Genomic DNA, 24,098 nt, shown 5'->3' on the forward strand with positions numbered 1-24,098 from the left:
ATCACAATGATTAGCTTTTCCACGTCTGCGTTCTTGAGGTGGAAGTAGGTTATGCCGTAAGTGTTCCTGCTGATGATTAACGCCTGAACAATTCTCACTGCGTCATGTTTCTTCAGTCCGTGCCTCGTGTTCGCGACCCGTCTCACCAGGTGGGCTACATGTCTCACGGCTTCTTTTAGCATGGGTAGAGTGGCTGCTCCCGACCCGTCTCTATGAATGACGAGGCCGAGGATTCTCAGCGATTCCACCTTGGCTATCTTGACTCCAATCACGACAAGTTCTGGGCTGGGGATTTCTTCGTTTGGAGGTCCTTCCCTCGTTCTTGCGTTTAGTATCAAGAGCTCGGACTGTTCCGGTGATGGAATGAGGAAATTGCCCACCTAGGGCGAAGAATACTTCAGCTTGCTCGCTCATAAACGCTTATTTGTCTCTCATACTACAGAGAATTCTGGCCCTGGTGCCTTTGGGAGTTTCCAGCATGACTGGTTCAGTGGGCGTGAGAAGGAAAGTACATGGATTCCTCTAAGCTTCGCCCTTGCACCGTCAGACCGTTTCGGACTTCGTGGAGAGATCGTCTCCGGAAAAATATTCCATTATGAAAGCAGTGATTCGCAATGATTATTCGTGTGCGCAGGTTCTTCTTGCGTCATGCGTATTAAAAAGTTAACTTCCTTTGGAATTTTGTGCAATGAAGGCAGATAAAACGTAATAAATAAATACACAAGAACGTCTGAAGTCACAAGCAAGAATGTCAGATAAATTTGTGTTGTACCCATCATTTCCGTGGTAGCGAAAAAGTAGTAGCGCCAAAGTTTCTATATTAGTTTCAGGCATGTACGACCAGTCATTTTTAACACAGATTCAAGCACAACTCGAATGGTGCCGGGTGTAAATTGAATCCAATATCGAAAATTTGAGAAATAATGCTATGAATTCGGCATGTTAGTCTTAGCCGCTAAGAACACTCGTAGAACATCTTTCTTACTTTGTTTTACGTCTTTCTCAAGATCCTCGAGTTGGAGGTTCTTGAGGAGTTTTGTTGCTTAGGTTTCCTAGGCGACACATCCAAAGGCCTGTAATTCTTCTCTTTTGCAAGATAAGTTTTTTTCTCTCGAAATAGAACCTTTGGAAGCCCGACTAACTCACCTTCTTTGTTGGTTTGTACCAGGCTTAGCTCATTACTGTATAAGTACTGAACGACCGGTCTGAGAATCTTCCTTCCAAAGGTTATCGTTCAAGAGCTATGTCAAGAACATATAAACTATTTATTATGGAGTTTTCTTTTTTTGATAATCAGTATCAAAATAGAGACTTTTAGTCGCTTTGTAAAATGGTGGCGATGGTGGGGGTGTTGCTACAGGCGGGGTCAACCTGGAAGACCTGGCTGGCAATTTCTCTGTGTGAGTGTCCCTTTCTGCGCCAAATATGTCCTCACATGTCCATCAGTCCTGTCTGTCACAGAAGTGTGAGAAGAATGTGGACACTTCTACTGCCATTATTTCGATTGTGGTGCGACGAACGGGCGCTGTCGAAAAGCGGTGTGCAGAGAGTTGCCGTGAGAATATAGCCTGAACTACAGATGCACGTTGTGCGATCATGCTAACAGTTAACCGTGCTTCTTTCTTTTCTGGTCGTTTAATCCGAGCATTGCTTCCTTCTCGCTTCATACGACGCCATACGTTAAGTGAATTAATGAGTTCTGGGGTTTCACGTGCCCAAACTACGATTTAATTAGGAGGCACGCCGTAGTGGGGACTCCGGATCAATTTTGACCACCAAGGGAACTTTAATGTGTCTCAATGCACGGGAGACGGAAGTTTTTGTATTTCGCCCCAATCGAAATGCGGCGGCCGCGGCCGGGATTTTATCCCGGGAGTAAGGTAAATGCACTGCCACCCTGGCTGCACCCTTGCGTGCACCCCATCCGAGCTCCCTTGCGTAATAACGTTTTGGCTAAGAAATTGCGTACGCAAAGGCAAAGCTTAGTGACTTCCGCCCCTGTTTTTTTTCGAGCAGTTCCAATAAGAATTTAAGAGATCTCACTTAACATGAGATCTCCATTTCCACCAAATATAAGCTTGGTGTAACGTTGAGTTGTCCCGGGACTCCGGGAGCCATAGGTGACATTTTCTTTTTTTGCCCAAAGGGATATTAAAGAGAAAACTTATTCCACCCCTTTTAGTAAACTGCCCCTTCTAGATCAGAAGAAACACCACTTTTACCACGACAAGGTGATTGGAAAACTACAAAAGGGCCGACAAAGGAAACAGTTGTTGTCGACGCAATATTGAAGTTCCCAATATTGAAGACGTCATGAATTTCGAGGGCGCATGCTAGTGCCAAGTTAATTATTTATCGCTAAAAGTGCACTAGATTGTGTCCTAAAGGAGACAAAGATTGAGCTTGACAAGTTTAGTGAGCTTTTACTCAGACAACGTGGTGCAAATGCGGGGGAAAAAAACAGAAAAAGAAATCTCTGGCATAAGCGGCGTCTCACAGACGTTTCGGTATTGGAGCTTCAGTGCGAAATTCGAAAAATCAAACTTTGCCCATTATTTTCTTCTAATTTGGCTATTGTCACTAAAATTCACGAAAATAGAGTTTTCAAAGAATATTAGATCAGTCTGAATTGTTTTCAAATTTTATTTAGGGTGCCGTCAAATAGTGCACACAGATGGAGGTAAGCTACGTAAGAGCTGTAAGATTGCGACTAAGGTTAGCCAAGATCTTTACGATTGACGGCACCTACTGCTTGGAAAAATTTAGAATAGCTACGTAAGATTCGTTCCTACGAGAAGATCCTGTAGGGTTGTAAAGGCACATCTTTGTTTAGCGAGGCATGACCATGCACCAAGTTATATTGTAATAAAAAATTCGCGACCGCCCTAGTGGCTTAACGGATCTCGAAAATGGACTCGCTGTTGGCCAGACTGTGCTCATATACTGCTGGTCATACTGTGTTGATCATACTGTGGACAGTATCAGAAAGTGGTCCACAGAGACATCTGGGGTGTCACGGTACTTGCAGTTGGAAGTCGTCTTCTGTTTTACTCGGTGAAAAAAAAGCGAGGTATGTAGACTACGTCCAGTCGTAAGTGGTACAGTAGGATCCCAATGTACAGTCAGCTTTTTATGTACACAGAAAACCGCAGAGCCTGGTCGACTCGGTACAGCACTGACATCTTTGCGCGTAGAACCACATCCAGTTGCCTCACGGTTAATGGAACCTCTAGGAGCCAGGGAAATAAGTTTCACATATTAAGGAGTTTTAAGCATGAACTACTTTTAGCTCCCGTTGTCGGCGACCTTCAAGTGACCTTGAGCCAAAAGCGACAGCGGTTATCCGGGAAATCAATCGAGTACATCCGGGCATCGTTGCGAGAACTAAGCGAGGTCATCCAGGGCGACCAGTCAAAAGTTAAGAAAATGCGGTCTCTGGCCTCCAACCTTTTGTACAGGACTGCATTACATACGCTAGTTAGTGCCCAAACAGGTTACAAAATAGTGCTTCCGAGTTCTTCCTAATGTTTGTTCACAATGTCACTCAGGGGGTAGCTTCTTGTATGCTGAAGTTTTATTTGTAATTTCCAGTAGTGACGTTCAAAAGGTAGATACAGTGCACCATACACTCGATTGTCACCTTTTGGCACTGAGATAGGGTTGCCTGTGCTCTTTTCAACGCCAGTGGTCCGCGAGTTCCGCGGCGTGGGTTTTGCGCGGCCTCCTTCGAGAGATGGCGCCACGCTGCGCGACCAGGCCGGCAGCGTCCGGCGCGGCGCGGATGGTTGTGTGGTATGGTGTGGTGTGGCGAAGTGTGCCCTTGCGAACACGAACTATACCCATTTTACAATTGCGGCTAGGATCATCTCCAACCAATCTAATACGCCGGTAGCCAATTCATGCTCACATCTACTCCCGATTACGGGAGAGCCAGCATTTCAATTGCGTAAGCATTTCTACGGTTACCCAACGAGAAAACTATCCCAGCGTCCGTCCTCCGCGTAAGACGATCGCTTTCAAGATAGATCGAGCAGTAACCTTTTCGCCAGCTGTGGAAGCAGATGACGACGAGCGGGCGAGCAGTGGCATGGGCGCGTCTCTGTGACCACGTGACGTGTGCAACCAGGCACGCACTAGGCACACCTTTTTAGTAAGCCACGTCATCAGTACACCTGGCGCCACCACCTGCAGTAGTTTGCTTGCCTCATCAGTTCAAGTTGCCTCGCCTTCCGCAGCAGTTCGTGCCGCGGCAGCACGGTCGCATTTACCGCAATGGCCCCAAGACGACCGCAGCCGCTGAGCAGTGCTAGTATTGTACGTAATTTTTTTTTCTGTATTTACCGATAGATTGCAGCTCAAGGGTAGACAAGATGCGCTTTTGAAAAGCGCAGATCCTTTATTTTCAACAGCAGATAACAGGTGTGGTGGATCTGATTAGAGAGCTTCTTGATACAACGTGGACACCGCGGGAATAGGAATACGGCGTTTATGTGAGCGCTTCTCTTCGCATTAAGAGCTTCGCTGTGAAACAAATGTTCAAATATCGCAATATATGCTAGGATGCGCAGCTGAAACAACTTACGATGCCGACTAGATTCCCATAACTTCAACAGTGCAATGCGGCATGTACTGTTATTGATGGACCGGCTTCATATATGACGGTTACCTCATGGAATTGTTCACAACTTCCGTTGTTGAGCAACGTTTCTGCGCCTTTTCTTGAACATAATTATTTAGAAGTTACAGTGAGTGCAAGATACCTTCAGGATTTACCAGGTATTTCTTTTGCAGCGTGAAACTTTTAGACTGACCGCTTGAACTAAATGAATCGTAATTTGCTGTTAGATTAAAAGAAGCGCGAGGCAGGTTTACTGCTGGTGGTGTAATTAAGTTCTTAGCGGGGGTGCTGCCGTTGCGTACGCTCGCTTCTACGCTGTTGTGAGGCAAGCGCACTTGTTCGCAATTGGAAAAACACGAAATGATGCGAAACACGTGTTAAATATTATCGGGTTTTACGTGCCTAAACTACCATCTGATTATGAGGCACGAAGTAGTGGGGGACTCCGGATTAAATTGGGCCACCTGGGGTTTTTTAACGTGCACCTAAATGCAAGCACACGGGTGTTTTCTGCATTTCGCCCCCATTGAAATTGCAAACACGTGTGTTCCTCCATGTGTCAACAAGTGCGCTGCGTTCACTACAATTATCCGCAACCAGCCAGGCCACCAATACCTCCGGTTTGAAGTGCATTGGAAGTGTGTTGCTGAACGACAGAAAAATAGGGATTCACACTGCAATTTGCTGATATCTGGTAATCAACCCGACTTGCTGGAGTTATCTCTGTTAATTGTATATTACGGGTGGTAATGAGGATATGTTTATCTTCTGGTGTTTTTGCTTCCGGCATTTGTTCATCTGAAGTTTCTTTTTATTTGATGCACGCAATAGCAATAGGTCGGTCGATCATTATTTTGACGAAGATACCTCCTTCTATATAGAGTGCCGCAGCTAAAATTAGCCAAGCTGTTAAAAGAAAAAAATAGAGATTGAGAGAACTTGGTAGAAGATACGATTTTAAGACCTATGGCGTTCGGCCGTGAGATCTCTGATGAGCGAACACCGCAGATCTTATAATCGTATCTCGCACCATGATTCCTATTTTTTAATGTTCGAACAGCTTCGCTAACGTTATCTGTGACGCACGGTATATATCCTCCTGAGACCCAAACCCAACTATGTGACATAATCGCTCTTCAAGGGGGTTTTTTATTGTCTACTGGTATGTTATTAACTCGAAAAACAATTTGTAAAATTTGGATACGAAGGTTAGATGCCAAAAACAGCGCCTCCGTGTACGTGCACATCTCTTCATGTTCGCTATGGTAAAAACTGCATTTCATCGCTTAAACGCAGAGATGAAGATGGAACTACGTGTAGTACATTGCCGTGTTGTTGGCGCGTCCGGTATTTTCACGCAATCTCAGTGATTTGGAAACACACCTCAAGGTTGCTTTGGGCCGTCGGGGATGACACAGAGGTCGAGATCAATGAAGTGTAAATTCCTCGAAAGCGGATGACAAGAATATGGGTAAAGCACTTCTTTACAGTTACACATGCACCCTACTTTATACCCAGAATGAATATTTTGCGTAATTACTTCCCAGTGAATTTATAAAAAAATGAAGAAGGCAATGTGCAATGTATTGTAAAAGAAGTCTTTGGAAGATATGTGTCTTCTTTGAAATATATTATGCTAGATTACGAAAACAAAAAAATGAACTGTAGAGAATGTGCATGTTAGTAAGCTAAGAAGGCGCCGTAGCGAATAGTGCTGAGAAGTTCCTCTACGTAGGATGCTTATACGCAGGGCTGGAATAATCTGTGGGCTAAGGCGACTGCAGCTCTGGGACCCCCGACTGACAGGTGGCCCCATAAAAAAAAGTTTTTTGATGGGATCTTTGACAATATTAGTGGGGCCCTTAACCATGGTGCCGGCGGAAATTTTGGTTATACAACAATATTTGAAGTAATAGTTCAGCAAAAACCCGCTAGGTGGAGAGAAGTAATTAAATAGAAAAGGAGACATCCACCCAATCGTAGCACTTACTACACAGGAAACCCACACGGGTTCCTCGAAAGAAAAGCCTCGCCGTTGAAGAAAAATTCGTCCGGGTCCGGGACTTGGACCCGGGACCACCGCTTTTCCGGGGCAGCCGCTCTGCCATCTGAGCTAACCAGGCTTCTAGCAGATGGCTGGGCGAAGTCGTATTTATCAACAACTCGAAGCAAAGGCAAGTGTTTGAAGTGATAGTTCAGAGCAAACCCGCTAGGTGCCGAGAAGTAATTAAAGGAAAAATCGGACATCCACCCAATCGTAGCATTTGCTACAAAGGAAACCTAACCTGCTAGCCTCCTGGTTAGCTCAGATGGTAGAGCGGCTGCCCCGGAAAGGCGGTGGTCCCGGGTTCGAGTCCCGGACCAGGACGATTTTTTCTTCAACGGCGAAGCTTTTCTTTCGAGGAATCCGCATGCGTTTCTTTGTAGAAATTGCTAAGATTGGGCCGATGTTTCGTTTTCCCGTTAACAACAATGTTTGCGAAGCGTCCTCCAAGGACAGTTTTACCTCAAGAATTCTTACAGATGGTTTACCAGTATCTGAAATAGAAGCAAACAATGTGTGGTGCGAGCCTGCGAGGAGGCCTACGAGCCCTTCGTGCACAAGGGTGTCTGTTCCTGTGCTCGGCCAGCGCCTGCATGCAACCTTCCTCTCTTCCCTTCTCCCGTATAAGAGACGAGGGTGCACCTCCTAGCATATGCGTTTTCTAGCATTCACGTGCACTGTGTGCCACATACGCACATCAATTTACATTGTCCATGTGTAAATAAATATGCGTGTCTTTACATCACGCGGTTATCTCGGTAAAATAATTTGAATGGAGCAAGGACGAGGGAAGAAAAACAACGAAAGGCAGACATCGCGCTGTCTGTCGATGTTCTTCTTCCCCCGTCCTTGCGCCATTGAAATTATTTTACCACGATATACCAACAGGCCCAAATTGCTGCGGTTGCAATTGTCTTCTTCCTGAATGATGGAGCAGTTAATGGATTTCTGACTAGCTTCGCGGTTAATTGATAGCGACGTGCTCGTTAGATAATAAGCATTAGATACTGACCTAAACAAATAATAAGAAACACGTTCTTTTAAAGCAAAAATGTTGCAAATGTTTTATCAAGATCGATACAGCATGCCCTCGCATGAGCACTGATAGGCTTATAGCCTTTCATGTGAGAGCAAACTTAAAAACAGCAGGCAAAATCTGTAATAGTTAAAATATTTGTCATCTATGCCATTGCGCACTATCATCATTATCATCATCATCACTGGGGTACAGAGCCAAATGTAATTGAAGGCCTCAAATTGTTCTCATCCAGTTCTGCCTGTATCTTCATATTTAATTTCATTTATTGCACCCTCAGGACCAAAGCATTACAGAGGGGAGTGGTTACATAAAAACAAATAAATAATCAGCAATAAAATAGATTAAAGCGAAAAATAGTTTAAATCTTCTCTGTCGGCAAACGTCACACCTTGTTGACCCTGTTCTTCGCCATTATGCTCAAAAGCTTTTTCATCGCCGCTGCGAACAAACGAATATTATTGTTTTTTTCTAACTTCTTCTCTTTTCTTTTTTTCCCACTATACTGATACTGGCTGCAGCTTCGTCGCATATTGGTCTCCTTTGTCAGCCTGGTTTCAAATCTTTGATAGGCATTCGTTATCCACGCATAGCGATCCGTGATTAAGCGTAACATTTCCATTGTTCTGTACATGACAATCCTGAAGACGGTATTCTACTGGGTTCAACAGTTCCGAAAACAGAGGCCTTTTCCTGTATACGGATCATTGCTGAGACTGAAGATATTGAGAGAGTAGCTTCGTGATAGTGTACAGGCTTTTCAGTGTTTCTTGATTCTTAACCCCTACACAAGTTCCTTCTCTCAGGAAGGAGAAAAAAAAAGAAATATAGAAAAAAATGCGCTGAGCAAGTTTCCTGTTACATCGTTCTGACCAATTTCATAGCCTCCCCTTCACGTAGTCGTCGCTGATTAGTGCTGAATAGGAGACGATGCTGAGTCGCACAGTGGCAGAAAAATGACGCTTGCAGCGTGCACTACTTGGAGGCCTGAAAAACGCTTAGCCGGATAAAATTTTCACAAACGTGCTGCATTTCTTAACATTTTTTCCCTTCATTCGGAACAAAAAGAAGGAAAACAATCTGTTTATTTTATTTCCCTTTGGTTCGCTCTTCCTGGATCCGGTCGGTTAAAAGTTGAGCGTTACAAGCCGAAATATTTTCCCTAACCTTCCCATTCCTCAGCCTCACACACACACACGCATAACAGAAGAGAAACAGAGAATGCTGGGAAAGCTTTTCTCGCCTCGAAGCCTTTTTGCTGAACTCTTGGCGCGAAGCGCGGCCGAGACACGCAGTGAGAACTCTCACAGGCGTAGTGGGAACGTGGAACGTGCGCATCAGGCAGAGAATCGCCGACGCAGCGCGGTAGAAAGCGGATAGTCACCGCCAGCTATCTGGCTAGCCCCTTGGTAACCAAACACTGCCGGAGGGCGCTGAAAAAGGGGCCTGCCGGACTGACTATGTGTGTTTTTGTAGTCCGACCCCTAGTTCCGTCGGTGCAATCGATACTCCAGCAGTCGGCGTCGAAGGGGGGGGGGGGGGGGGGGGGGCGGAACGGCTCTGAGCGTTCTGCCACCGTTGCAAAACAGGCGCTCCAAATCCAGCGCGCCGGCAAGGGCTGGGGGGGGGGGGGGGGGGGAGGTGTTGCTGAGTAGTGCGCGACCGGACCCTACTCAGGAAATAAAGCAGGCAAAAACTAAAACACCGCAACAGCAGCAGAGAACCATGCGGCCACGTTTTGAAGCAGACGACGACGGCCGACACGCACGACCGTGCGAGCCGGTAGCCAATGGGAGAGCGAGCGTCGTCCCTGTTGCCACGGGCAACCGCCAATGAGGGCCCCTTACCGGTCAAACTGGCTCGTCTTGGCCCGGCGGCTCGGCGGGCGAGAGCACCAAGAAGACGGGAGAGGCAACACCGGTCCACGGCATTCCGCTTTGTGCGCTGTGACGCTTCGGATGTTGGCAGCAAGTGCTCTCCCTTTGGCGCGACTGTGAACGCCCGGATGCGAGCGGGATTAGCGTGGATGCGCGCCGCCGTCGGCTCGTGTTGTGTGTGAGAAGAAGAAGCCGGCTCTCAGTTTTTTGTCGTGGACTTCCGAACGGTGCTGGCGACTTCTTGATCGACTCGGTGTAATCTCTCTACCTTGGCCCCATCGGCGGTTTGTCGTTTCTAGATTGCGCGGCAGCGTCCAGGCCGCCGCCGCCTCCTTACATTCCGTTATGGATACCACCACCTGCCTCACGTCCGTCGTTCTGCTGTTGGGTGAGTTTTTACCGCTCTGTCAACTCCCTCGCATTGGCCGCGCAACTTTCTCTAGCTAACCTCTGGCGCACTTGCTTTACGAGTGCCCCGTACGAGAGGTCTGCGAAGGAGCGTCACATTTAAACGGAAAGGCTCTTTGGCTCAAATGCTGTCGCTTCAATTCCGTGGTTGGAGTTACTACAGTGCGCTAGAAACGGATGTGATCCCGCGTTCGCCCGGCATACCAGTCCCGTGCTTCACGATGAAGAACCTGGTGTTCTACATTTTGTGAAAGATTGCTACGGTTCAAGCCAAACTTCTGGGAAACCTGGTGTCTCAGTATTGCGATGCAGTCGTGACTGAGACAAACCTAACGTTTTTCGCACCTGTCGGTGGTGGTTTAAATGCATTCACCATTTCGGTAAAACGGCGTCATACTATTACAGTGTCGTCTTGGTCTCGATTATGTTCACTGGCCTTCATAGAGTTAGAGAGAGCGAGCCTGACTTTATTGAGAAGCTGGAGCTGTTATCGTACTGGCTAGTCCATCTATAGGCTGCATAATAAGATATGCACAGTGATAACAGGGACACGAAAATGGCTCATGCGCTCGCATTGATGCACATACACTCTAACGCTATTCGCAAATTCTTATTAAGGTATTTACATCTTAGAAAGACCAGGAGTGATCTCGTAGCACGCAGTTGGTCTTCACCACGGGACAAGAATGCCCGCTGCTCCATCTCCCAGTCGCGAACTCTCAGTGAAAGTGCACTGCGGCTTTTAGGAACCATCTTACTTACGTGAAACCCCAGCGGTCGCATAGAACAAGTTGGAAGTCGTCAACATCGTCACATACAGCAAGGAAAATGTCACGTCTGTCTACTGTATTTAGGACTTAAAGCACAATCAAAACGATCTTTATAAGAAAAATCCTGCGTTATAAAGCTTGCTTCGTTGTAAAGATCGCGCACCGTGGCCGCTTGCAATGGAGCACGCTATGGTCAGCAAAAGGAAAATATGTCGTTTACCGGGCTTTAAAGGGATGCCTAAAGTAAACGGTTGCTAATTTTCTCCTGCACACTTCGGTCGACTGGAATGTCGCCCTTTAGGCGAAGATGCAAAGCTTCGAAGAGACTCAGCGCCGAAGATTTGTTTGGTTTAATTTTCCTTTTTTTTTTTGGTCACCAGGTAATGTCAGGGCCACTTGTCGAAGTGTTCAACCGTACGGCGGCTATATAAACGCGTCACCATTACGCGCGCTCCTTCTAAAAGAACAAATCAGCCGTCGGGGACGTCTGAATTCCTTCGTTGTAAAGGTAAATTCGTTGTAATTTTCTCCGCTGCAATAACTACCACAATGAATGAAAGTTTGGCCGGGATATACGAAATCCTTCGTTATATTGGTCGTTTCATTGTGAAAGCATTCGTTGTAGAGGTGTTCGACTTAGTTCGTGCAGAACACGTTGAGTCTGATGCGGTGAAGACATACTTGCTCCTACATCTTAAGGCCTCGCAGTATACTAAAGTCAAAAGAGGGATGAATACGGTGGAAAATTGGGCGAGTTGGTAAATCTTCAGGGGTGGGTATGACAAACTGATCGGTACATGTGACAAAGGGCGTCGGTAATCAATATGCTCAGAAAATATGCCAAGTAGGTGATTTAGCGGATCTTGCTACACGATTGCGTCTACCATCCGTCACATCACGTACAGCTATATGAGCAAATACCGGAGAACAGTTTCGTGTTTTCAGTACGGAGTACTTTACCATCGATTTACGGCATTCTCAACTAACTTCTCCGATTCAATTAGCTCTTCCCCGAAAGCGGGCCATGCTGCCGTCGCTGGCGACGTTCTACAAGGCTTTTGAGTGACGAACCTTCATTAAGTCAAATGTATACTTAAACAGAATGCTACTCCAATTGTAATAACGTATTGACTGTAGGACACCTACTACTGCACTGTGCGGAGGCATCTTATCCGACGTTTTCGGCACTCCTGTAAAGTATTTGTGAACATAACGCTGCCCGCTTACATGACACGAAAGGCAGCAGAATGCCTATTGTTCAAAGTGGCTATAGAGCGCCTCAAACCAAGTTCGTTTGTCTTTTCTTGCCCGCCATTGTAACATACCTCGCCTAACCTGACCCGCAGTTCACGGTCGCAGGAGACGGCGAACGCGGCCGCTCCTTTGCGGAAAGGAAGTGTTACGAGAGGGGATTAGAGACACCCACTGAGGCTTTGCTCATTTTTCTATGATACGTTCCTTTCTCGCCCTACTCTTTTTATCGCCAACGCGATTCGACGAGCGTTCCAATTTGAGCCGCAGGACCCGCTTCGATTGGATCCAGTTCGAGGTCGCGTAATGCGGCGACAAGTGTGCGGCTCCACGTCGCCTTCCTTTGCGCCATATACCCTCTGTTTATATATCGGCACACATCTCATGTACCTCTACTCATTGGCTCCCTGGTAGCTGCTTTTAGTTTCGCTTCGCCTGACCACATCGGAACAACGTTTAGCAAAAAGAAATTAGGGGCGGAAAGGAAGGAGGAAAAAGAATGAGAAAGAAAACGAGTTGACACTGCGAAGTGATCTCTTTGCTGGCAAGGACGGCGGTCGTCGGTTTGATTTTTAAAAAAAAAGGAAAAGAAGAAAGAATCTCCCAAGGTTTCTCGCTTCCTACGCGTACGTCTGTGCTTGGACGTGAGACCCCTTATACGCGGCTGGCATATCGATACACATCCATCCCACATTTGAAAAAAGCCAGGTGTGCTGTATATACCGTGACCCGGATGGATTGTGGGATGAGAAAAAGGAAAGAAAAATAAAGTTAGAGAGAGAACGCGAAGGTTTGATCTCACTGCCGCAGAACCTGAGGCAGTTTAAGTGCCGTGAAGGTCTGCAACGTAATCGAGTGCCGTTGAGAATGCTTTCCTACGGCATCGAGCAGCGAGGGTGTTGAATCCATGATGGAGACCTGCAGTTTAATGTTCCCTGCTTGCTCTACTTTTTCTTTTTCGTCACAGCAGTGCGGCTGTATCAATTGACTGCATTTTGCTTGGCTGCATTTTGAAACGAGCACTTGTGGCCCGTATGTTGCAGCTTTCAATGATGCGCTGGCATCTTTCGTCGCCGTAATCGTGCTGCGTCAATTTCCTATGTGGAAGCCGGTTACATGTATGAAAACAAACCGCTTGAACCTATTGGCAATGCTCTAAGCTTTTTTGTCCCTCCTTTTCCGGTTTGCGTATGCAAAAACAATGACAAGATGCCACGCAACAACCAAGTGCTAACGACAGGTCGGATTATAATAATATATTAGAGGCTGATATGTGGAAGGGGCAGGGTATAACTTACTATCATGGTGTCTCAGAGAAATTCAGGTGTCCGTTAAGATTACGTATCAGTGGGCAACGTCGTCGAAAGTACAACTATCACTGAACGCTCCGACTCGACATCATTAGCAAAAGAGGTCGCCGAGCAATCTCAATGTGTGTTTACATTCACTTAGTTCACGAGTTGAGTGATATCAGTGGCGATGAGAAAGGTAAACGCTCTCTAATGTCTCGTCGTAAACGAATATCTGCGTGTGCTCAGACTTGTCAGCCAGTAGCCTGCGACGTCAGGCCATACTCTATTACTCCATGGGATAGCACACGCACGACATAACATGCGTCGCAGTTTTGTGCAATCATGCAAATGAATAAGAAGCTACCAGCTCCTGTGTGTCCTAGTGGGTGAAGAAATCACTGTTTCGATGGCCCTCGGCGACGCGACAGGTGCATACTGATGCTCCTCGCACGTGCCTCATCAGCATCGTCCTTGTAGTCGGTGCCTTACGGTGGCGTTCGTTGAATATCGCAATGCCGTTTGCATTTATAACTTAGGGAAGAAAACAAATATTGTCACGTGCTTCGTCGCTTACCAGGCTTATGCAGAGTTCAATTTCCAAGGGCTGTGTTTGCTTCGTGTAGGTACGAGTCGCATTTACGATTCGGCCACCATATTTTTGGATGAAAATTGACTCATTCGTCAAGAGAGAGCGAAATGGTAGGCAGCACGAATTATAGAAGAAACAGCTTTTTATCTAATTGAGATTAGGATAAGTGGAGCTGGGAGAGTTCATTCAACGGATGGTGCGCATAGCGTGTGGTCTATTGGGACAACAGAATTGTTGCCAAGGTAAGGAACGCACAATATTTGACTGCGTGGGAATTCGTAGGTGTCGCAGGATAAGGAGACCTGCTGGAACACGGCGGTGTCGGTTGGCACAAGTCATGGTTGTTTATGAAGATCGCTGAAATGGGCGAGTAATTAGGAACGTGAAACAGTCACATGAAGGTACGGTTTTCTCGTTCGTTTGGCTGACGAATGCGGTCTATTAGGAATATCCATAAAGAAGGTGGAACTGTGCTGTAAGCCGCCTAATAAACTTTTTTCTTTCTGGATGTCACTTCGTGATTGGGAGAAATTCGGCTCATTTCAAGAAGGGAGAAAATAAGGGAAACCATAAAAAAAAGAATAACCCTTAGCATTCTGTTTTGGCCATCATCCTACGGCAGCAAAACCCACCTTCAAGCATAGACAGTGCGTCGAGCAGATCGCAAGCTTTGAAAATTACGAAGAACTGTATTTCTTTTACTGTGGAATAAAAATGAGTGGAATAAAATTATGCCGGCCTTGATCCCAATATGGTGCGCACTACCTCTAAGTGTGAACATTATACAGCAGGCTGCCAACACAGAAAGCGTTTATGACGTGAAACATTGGAATACGTGGTAGGCGATCGAAACATTGATTGTAGAGAGAGAATGCAGCTACGGAAGTTTTTAAACACGATGCACCTCCTTCTCGGCGATTTTACACTTCATGCTTCCTTTCCATCGAGAGCCTTCAAAAAGAGCTGGAGAGCGAGTGCTGGAATATTCGTATGTTACACACTAATGGTGCGTAATACAAATACGAGTTTCCGAAACAGCCAAAATAGTAATGAAATGCACGCTCGCTTTAATTTCTGCTGGAGTTTCACCTCAATCAAGTTGGAAGTGGGAAACAGGTGGTTTCTCGAAAAAGGTGTAGGCATACGTGCGTCTATGCTCAAAGATTTTGAAGTTACAAGAAAAAGAAACGCAAAATCAGTTTAAATTTGTAACGTATTCATTCAAAAGTATCTCTCCGTTAATTTCGCGATAATCTATGTTGAGGGTTAGAAAATCAATGTCATAGTTTCTTCTTTTGAATGTCGGCCCAATGCCCCAGCGACGGTTTAATTAGCATTATCAGCAGCCTATATTTATGTCCACTGCTGGACAAAGGCACGGTCTCCATTTACCTGTCTTGCGCTAGCCGATTCCAAATTGCGCCCGCAAGTTTCCTGATTTTCGTCAACACACCTAATTTTCTGCCATCCTCGAGTGCACTTCCCTTCCCCTGACACCCATTCTATAACTTTATTAGACCACCGATCTTCCCTAAGTATTACATGGCCTGTCCAGGTCCATTTATTGCTCTTAATGTAACAAACAAGTTTGTTCCCCAAGTTTGCTCTCTAATCCACGCCGCTGTCTTCCTGTGTCCTAACGCTACGCCTAACATTACGCCTATCATGACTCATGCAATTAACTTTTTTTTTCTCCGAATTACCGAAAGTTGGCGGACTTGGTATGCATTCGTATTTTAGAAAGTTCCAAGTAGATTTAAAATTGAAAAGGCGCAGACAGAGGACAGAAATAACGGACCGTGCAGTGCTTGTCCGGTATTTTTTATCTGCTCTTTGTCTGCGTCCTTTCGCACTGCTTGGAACTTCCTTAAATATCGCTACGGGGAGATAACGGAAGGCGCACAACGCTGCAGCAATGGTAGGGCTAGCGCGCACACACCAGATAGCCCCACAATCGTGAGCGTCCAAGCACCGACCAAAGGACGACCGCCGATGACAATATGAATGAATTTCTTTCTCATAAAATGTCCCTTGATTAACCGTCATTCCGTTAGGCCTCTTGACGCCAGGATTTCGTGCGACGCACTCATTCGCCATTGGCTGTATATGCGGGCCGTACACGCACTTCACCGCTAATTTCCCTTCTTTCCTACCTTCCTCTCTCTCCCTGTCATCTTGGCGTATCCCCTTTCCCCATTCCTCCGGTGTAGGGTAGCCAACCGGACGTTATTCTGGTCAACCTTCTGTCTTTCTCTTTCCTCTTCGCTCTTCTCGGGACTCGAGCGGGTCCCTTGCCGCGTGTTACGACGGCATCCAATAAGCGGCTAATCTGCTCGCCGGGCACGTGCGGTATGCGCTAAGGACACCGAGAGGACCGCGCCGAGGTGCTGGCGCGGCTCTCCAGGGACACATGGCCTGCTTTCGCATTCACTCGCTTTCGCAGCAATGTCACTGGTCGAGTGCTGAAATAAAGACGAGTACCTGGCTGCCCGTGCGACGGGGGGAGGGTATTTCGCAGGTGCTAACGGGAAAATTAGCCTTTCTTTATTTGCAGTTGCAAGATGAACTTGTTCGGGTCAGAACAAACTGCAGATAATTTCTTTCGAGCTGACTTGCTTAGTTGCAGGACGCCTTTTCGTTTGCATTAGGTAAATAACAGTGGAGAGAAAAAAAAAAGGGCAGTTTTGAGTGGGAAGGGGGGGCGAGGGGGGGGGGGGAATAGTCGCGTCACGGTGAAAATCGGATGCTGTTTCTCGATTGCGCTTTGTCTGACACGAAATTGTCGTACTGAAATGTAGCATTACGACGAGCCGAAAAACGCAGAACTAAAGGACGTCGATGGGAATAGAGACCAGCCGAACTAGAGTGCTTGTGTTTGTTTTTCATGGGCCTTTATATTTGCTTGCAGCATTCATTTTTTTTTCGGATCTGCCTGCTCATCGATTTCAGCATGTATTGACGGCATTGGCCCAAAAAGTATGTAGGGCACAGAGCTGACGGCGCACATTCTCATCTACACAAGCTTCAATGAGCATGCTCAATTAACTTGTGTAATTCCTAGAAATGTATTATATCTTGCTGATTTTTTTATTCCTAGAAATTTCCAGAACTCAATTCGGCTTTCGTAGTTTTGTAACAACGCGACAGAGTTCAAGCAAAAGAACAGAAGGCTGATGTCAAAACTGTACTGCACCGTTGGCTCCATCCATGTGTTGACTACAAATATAAATAAATTTGACTTTGAGAGTTTTTTACACGAAAGAAAAATGTCTCTTTCCTATGATGTCGTTATCGTAATGCACTCCATCTCCACCCGAACATAGACAAGGTCGTCTCTTCCGACACACGTTGGATAATTCGGAACGCCAGGAGGTCAGAGGTCAGGATGCGGCACGACGTTCGACCCGCACATGCCAAAAAGTACAGAAAAAAAAAGATAAGAGCAAAAACAATAATAAAGAAGCAGAAGGGTAGAACGTGCTCACTATGGCACAGTAGTGCCGTGTTTCTGGGTTACATGGAATAATCTCTGGGTCAGAAGCGAGGAGCCCGTTGGTGACCAAGTGAACTTGGCGGCTCCTCTATCCATCGACAGAGAGATCGTGCCTGCATACGCGCCGCAGAAAAAACCAACAAACAAACAAAAAATGCGACGTGACTATTACTATTCCGGGCGTACCGCTGCCCCATACGTGGCACGCTTTTTTGCTTGTTCTTGGTTCCAACGCAAGGAGGTACTGTGGGGGTCAGTTTCCTATAACCAGTTCTCGCTTCGGATCCGTAAAAAACGGCTTGTTGTTGCTCCTGTTATACAGATGGGGTAGAGGGTTGTTTGCTGCGCTCGATAAGAATCCGTCCGTCGTCTGGCAACTCGGGACTGAAGGTAACAACAGCTGCCTTACACCGCATACGCCGCATGCCTTCCCTGCCTGCTTGGGGCCGCCTCGTATTCTTGACCGATTGTTGGATTACGCGGCCATCGTGGCCTTTCGCAGTCTACGCTGCTGCTGCTGCTTCTGCGCGCTTTATATTTCTCGCGTGTTTTCCTTTCTTTTCGAGCCGTTTTCTTCTCCGCCAGCTTTCGGGTAGACCCACGCGATCCCCATAGCTCGCTTCTCTTTCATTTTTTTTCTTGTTTATTTTTCTTTCTTTCGGCGGTTACCTTCTCTCATTCTTTCATCTGGTATAATTCGTGCCGACTATCATTTCTTTTTTTTTTCCCTACGACGGTTTCGCGCTATACGATACAGCCGGTGTGGTGCGTGGTCGCTAAACGGCCGTTTGGGCACGTATGGGCAGGCGGGGGGGGGGGGGGGGGGGGGTTGCACCGGCTCTTGAATGCCTGCTTTTTTTGCTGTTGCGGCCACCGTCGCCGAGCCGACCGACCTAGATCGGACCTCATACACGCCAAGCGAAGGCGCGCGGGGATATAGGGCTGCGGGCGAGCCACGGACGGCCGCTCCGCCGCCGCCGAAATATCGACGCGAGGATGTTCGACGATATTTCGGCGCCCCCCGAGCTGTTGTGTCCACGGGCGAGATCGAACACACCGCGTCGCGGTGCTTGCAGAGATCAACCGTTGTATAAGGTTGCGTCAGATATGGCACACGCTTTAAAGGGAACAAGGCCTCGGAAACAAGAGGAAGTCTGGCCGTGGAGGAGGTATTACATAAATGCGTTGCATTGTGAAATCAGTGTTTCTGGCGATCAAGCGGCGATTTTCTGGTGAAATGAACATACGAACGATGCCTGGGGTCCTACCGTGGCCCTGTTTAAATTGAATAACAATTCGCAAGAAAGCGAGAAAGAGATAACAGAGAACAAAGTCGCGTGTCCTCACTTCGCAGCTGCTTTTGCGTGTGTTTTTTTCTACATCCGAAATGCTTTGGTGATAAGTTATGCAGGCCTGCAAATGGACTGAACCACATAAAATTAGGCTTAGTTTAGATGTAACAGTTCTGTAAATAAAATATCTCAGAGTCACATCAGTCAAAAAAGAAGCAAACAATACAAAAATTTACACCGAAGAGCGCTGATACATGCGAAGTAGTGTGGTACGTGTAGCGGCAGACCCTTTGCTACCAGCAAACCCATGAGGCGAATACCCTTGCTAATACTGCCGCTGGATGGAATACTTACGAGCATATGCTTATATATACGGAATAATTATTGATTGGTGCAGTGCACAAGTGTGTATTAGAGTGGTGTATTGCATGTCCCTGCTCCACGAGTCGTGGCTGTACCATAAACAGCAAAAAATGTTACTATTACTCGCAATGGTATTTGAAATAAGCGCGATGAAACACGATTAAACACAGGATAAACTGCTTCACGCGTTACTAACAATGACTGTCCGATGCAACCCTCTAGGGAGCTTGTTCATCAAATAATATGGTCCTCATGCTCACGCGCCTTTGCGCTGCTTGTAATAATTACTTTGAGGTAGTTAGGCTCCACGGCACACCCCCAGACTTTTTCTGCTTAGCTGCGTTCTACCTGCCGGAAGTGCATGCACAGTAACTGAGAAGCATGTTTGCGGGTGTATGGCGAAAGAGTTGTCAAGTTGTAAGCTCGAGCAACGAGGGCTCAGGTAATCTTCGGGTGTTCGTTTCTGTTCGTTGCTTTCAGTGGACAGGAAAAGCAATAACAACCACTGCAGTTCCCTGCGTGTTTCAGTGATGGTGAGGACCGTGCGGATACAGCTTTTCCGTTGCTCAAACATCGATGCTGCCCATGCCAGAGTTTCCACATTTACGACTGCGACAAACTGTGTAAACGATATCGTATGACACCAACAGCGTCGTTTGCATTTCAAATCGCCGTACAATGAAAACATTGGCTCTCCCGGTTGTTAAATAAGCACCCCCTCCCCTGGAAATGAGCGGCACATCGTGATCTATGATCAGCGCGAGCACGTGCAATACTCTCACAGTACAAAACGAAATCACAGTTATATTTCATTCTAGGCGATGTCGAGGGAAGAACTGGCAGATACAAAAGTTAAGTCTTCTCGCTACAGTGGTGCGTCAGCGAGATCCTGGCCAACATATCTTAATTGTATGAACAATTCATGTCAGTTCGGCCTGTCACTCTGTTTGATCTATCTATCTATCTATCTATCTATCTATCTATCTATCTATCTATCTATCTATCTATCTATCTATCTATCTATCTATCTATCTATCTATCTATCTATCTATCTATCTATCTATCTATCTATCTATCTATAAATATATATCTGTCTAGCTATTGATTGATAGATAGATTATTTCATTGATTCACTGAGTGATTGACTGATTTTCGACTGTGTTTCCCATACAATAACAGATGTATTTGCTACGAGAGATTGAAGTCCGGTTTCCTTTAGCCCCATAATGAATGAATGAATGAATGAATGAATGAATGAATGAATGAATGAACTTTTATTTCCCTTTTTAAGAAAGGGGAGGGGCCGGAGGGGGGGGGGGGAGAGGGAGGCCTTTGTGCTCCAGTCTTAGCACCTTCTGCTCTCAGACGTCCGCCTACCAGTCGTGGTAGGCCTCCGCTACCTCCTCAGCCCACCTCAGGACTCGGTCCTGCAGGGTGGGATCGGAGCTGCGCAGGGCAGTCTCCCACAGCTCCTCGCTACTAATTAATGGTTTGAGGTTGCGGGGGGGATATTTGATGGGGCATTTCCACATTATATGGGAGAGATCTGCTGTCTGGACAGGGCAGAAGCGACACTTGGGTGTCGGGTATGTGTCGGGAAAGAATAAGTGCAAAGTGCGTGGGGTAAGAAAAGTGCGAGTTTGTAGTTGGCGCCACAATATTTCTCTCTGGCGCGTGCTCGACACAGAGAGAGGGGGATCCCCATAAATTTCCTTGCATGGATTGAAATCCTTCCGCGCTGTGTTTTTCTCGCTTCTTGTCCAAAGGAATGCGGTCACCGCGGTCCAGAATCGAATTCTTGACTTCGTGTGCAGTGAAAGAACGCCGTAGCCACCGCTTGAATGCAGCGGCTTACACTATGTTCCGGTTACCCGGAGAGTGGCGGCCTAGCGCTTCGCGGTTCACAAGGGACGCGGTTTGCTCGCAAGGAATGTCGGTGGCGACTGTACGGCAAAAAGATGGCGCCATGCGATCGGATTTCACCTTTCCCGGCGAGCTGGTCCACAGCAAACACGCTTGAGGGTGCGGGCGTGGGATGGCTCCACGGTTGATTGCAGTCTTCGTCCCTGCCTTCTCAACTTCCAGCGGCCACATGGCACAAGCGAGAGAGAGAGACAGAGAAAGAGTTCGGTTGGAAGGCAAGGGAGGAAGGTCGTTTTGCGGGCGCTGGTCGAGCAAAGGAAGAGAGCCTCTTTGCACGAAGGGCCGGTCGCCTCCTCGCACCACACATGCTGTTGCTTATCTTTCGGCTGCTGCTTAACCCTTTTTCAGAATTCTTGTTGTAGAACACTCCTCGGACAACGTTTCACAACTTCTGTTGTAGAACGAAAATTTCCGACGGGGCTCTGGTGAGGAGCCCATTAAAATGGTTGAAGGGTCCATCGGGCAAGCATTTCTCATGGGGCCCCCTGGGATTCTTGGGCCCGAGCTTGCCGCCCCACAGCCCTTTGGTACCCTATGAATTCGGAGGTAAGAGGAATGCGGCAAAGTTAAAACACAATCCGCACGAATTAGAGACGTTAAAGAGTTGAATAATGATTGGCGCATTAGGCTTGGTGCTGGTATTCAGTAAGGATATAAGAGCGGAATACGGACAACACTTTGATCGATCAAGAGAACAAGCTGGCTCTAGAAAAGGATGGCCATCTTTGTAATAAATCAGCTTATTGAAAAGTTTTTGGAATATAACCAGCTGCTCTACGTGGCCTTATACGTATACATATACGATGACCACATATACATTGCGAAAGGGCGTTTGATTCAGTGGAGATGCCAGTGTTCACGGAAGGATTGTGTGGGCCAAGTAATTGAGGATGCATGCGTGGACGTCTTACGAAATATGCGCAGAGATTTCGCCGATAATAGACTTCTTTGGAAAGTGGTCTGCAGGGGCCGGATTATCTAACAATTCGTATAATTTTCCATTCTTTTTCTCCTTCTTTATTAGTTGGTACACGATACCCTACTGCTGTTATCACAGGGATCAGCAGGTCAGCACGGTGGATGATTACAAAATAAGAACAGAAAGTGATATGAAATGTTACAAAATGAGGTGCCGGATACGTCCACATTCGCACGTGCAAAAAGCACGACTCTGCGCGCGCATTTTGACCCGACATTTAATTTGAAATAGCTGCGTATAAGGCGCCTGCCCCGACAGCAACCGCCATTTTGGCGTGGCTTGTGCGACGTTAAGAAGTGCGGGGCCATTGTCTACGTGCTTGAAAACATTCCGTAAACACGTGCGCCGCCGGCTGAGAGGGTGCATGTGTTATCTTCTTGCTGCGCACGCGCCGGCACCTCACGGCGCATTATGGGCGCCGCCATTCCATTGTGCCTACAATTATAGTCGCGCGATAAAAATGCCACAAACCAGAGAACGGTTGCAGAAAGGTTGCAGCTGACCGCTGAGACGCGTATGCGAAAACGAAACATCGCTTATACCGCGCACAATGCCTACGCAGAGGGTACTTCCATTTAGTCACCTGTCATTGTTGCCATATTGTGGAAATTTTAAACTGCAATACAAAAAAGTACATTTTTTTTTCTTATTGTGATGTAAATTATATGGACGCTGCAAGCGAACGTTTGCCATCGGCGTCGCCGTGGGGCTCCACGACTTATCTAGAAATAAATGCAACTTGGAAGTACAGTTTCGTCCAGAAACGTGGAACGCACAGTGGAACTTCCACGACCTGTGTACGTGCGTGACCAGTCTATCATACATATATTACTGGGGAGCAAGAGACAGCAACACAGTGAAAGCTACCACAAAACCAGATCAAGAAGCAGGACGCGTCTGTTGTGCGCTCGTGCTTTATTTCCAACCATAAAGCCCCACTGGGCATTGTGCGTCGTGACCTGCACGGTCCAGATATCCACTCATTGACAAGGCAAGCAGGCTAACAACAGAAACAAAATCGATACGGCTGTTGTTTATTGCTCCGCTCTAGAACCATGTTGTCGACGAATGCACAAACATCGTGCAGCTCGTTTACGCTGAGAATCGAACCTAACAGCTCTCATAGATCATCAGGAACGGTACATATGCACGGCATTTTTAATAAGAACGATGGCAACCAACTTTTTCTCTCGCTAGGGCAAAGCGCTCGGATCACTTGTCCTGCAGGGAGAGTGAAGCCCGTAACGAATAATGCATCGTATATGCCACGTTGGGATGCAAGAAATACGGACAGAAAACAAGATGGAGCGCGGGTCACGACGGTATAGTAAACAATGCCGCCCGGCGCTTCTTCTTTTTCGCGTGCGCATTTGGCCCGTTTCTCGGCTGGCCCAGTGATGGAGATGCACGCGCTTGCATATGCAAACAACGACGACCGCGCTCTTCAGGTCGTCTCATTGTCTCCGCGCCTGAAAGCATCCGGCCGCCTTTCCTTGAGCACAAGAGCCGGTTTCCGAGCGGCGATCGGTCGCGCAGCTGCGTCTTGTCTGGCGTGCCAGCGGAGACGCCGCTCGGAATGTTGTGGCCTCCGCCGCGTGGCACCGAATGACACCCGATAGTAAAAGCCTCTCTGGGCCGAGCTGGTGCGTCGCGCCGCCATTGTTACTGTGATGCCGGCCGTAATTACATATATAAAAAAAGACACCGCCCAGGCACTCCGTACAGATGGTTAACCAGCGAAGCTGAAACGTGCGGCCCCGGTGTTTATGACTGGGTTAATCCCGACGGTTCATTAAAGTATATCTCAATTATTGGTTACGTCTTTGTGTTTCTTGATCAGGTTACACACACGTTCAGCTGCGACGGGTAAAACGACGTCACTGACGGTATGCCCGCCGTCCGCCGTTGTCGCATTGCCGCTTGCGATTCTTCGAAATTAAATTGCTTCAAGATTCAACCTGTCCATCACGTAAGGCAATGCATGGCTCATACCACCGTAAACGCGGCCTCCCCATTACGACGACAGTAGAGAAGGGAAATTTTACGCTGGAATGATGAGCGGCAGCGCAGCCACCTGTGGAAGAAGACGAGGACGCTCGAGTCATTGCTGATGATGATAGTTTCTGCATACAGGCGACAGACGGACGAATCGGCTGGCCATAT

General features: G+C 47.1%; 2 protein-coding genes and 1 non-coding gene across 18 annotated transcripts in view; all 3 read left to right on the forward strand.

The window, feature by feature from the left end:
* Positions 1 to 24,098, forward strand: part of LOC119461693 (neprilysin-1) — a 559,943-nt gene that overhangs the window by 347,148 nt on the left and 188,697 nt on the right. The window lies entirely within an intron of this gene.
* On the forward strand, positions 6,913 to 6,986 carry Trnas-gga (transfer RNA serine (anticodon GGA)). Its single transcript has one exon. It is a non-coding gene; the product is annotated as a tRNA-Ser (tRNA).
* LOC119461694 (mucin-2-like) overlaps positions 9,602 to 24,098 on the forward strand; it is a 303,059-nt gene continuing 288,562 nt past the window's right edge. For 3 of the 10 annotated variants that reach the window (XM_049671913.1, XM_049671917.1, XM_049671916.1), the window contains exon 1: positions 9,604 to 9,963. In XM_049671913.1, coding sequence (XP_049527870.1) covers positions 9,921 to 9,963 — 43 coding nt within the window. In that variant the 5' untranslated portion in view covers positions 9,604 to 9,920. Of the gene's footprint in view, positions 9,964 to 24,098 lie in introns of all 10 variants that reach the window. The other 7 variants (XM_049671910.1, XM_049671909.1, XM_049671911.1 and 4 more) reach the window with 3 other exon arrangements.

The sequence above is a fragment of the Dermacentor silvarum genome, chromosome 8 (assembly GCF_013339745.2).
Source record: "Dermacentor silvarum isolate Dsil-2018 chromosome 8, BIME_Dsil_1.4, whole genome shotgun sequence".
NCBI classification, from domain to species: Eukaryota; Metazoa; Arthropoda; class Arachnida; order Ixodida; family Ixodidae; genus Dermacentor; species Dermacentor silvarum.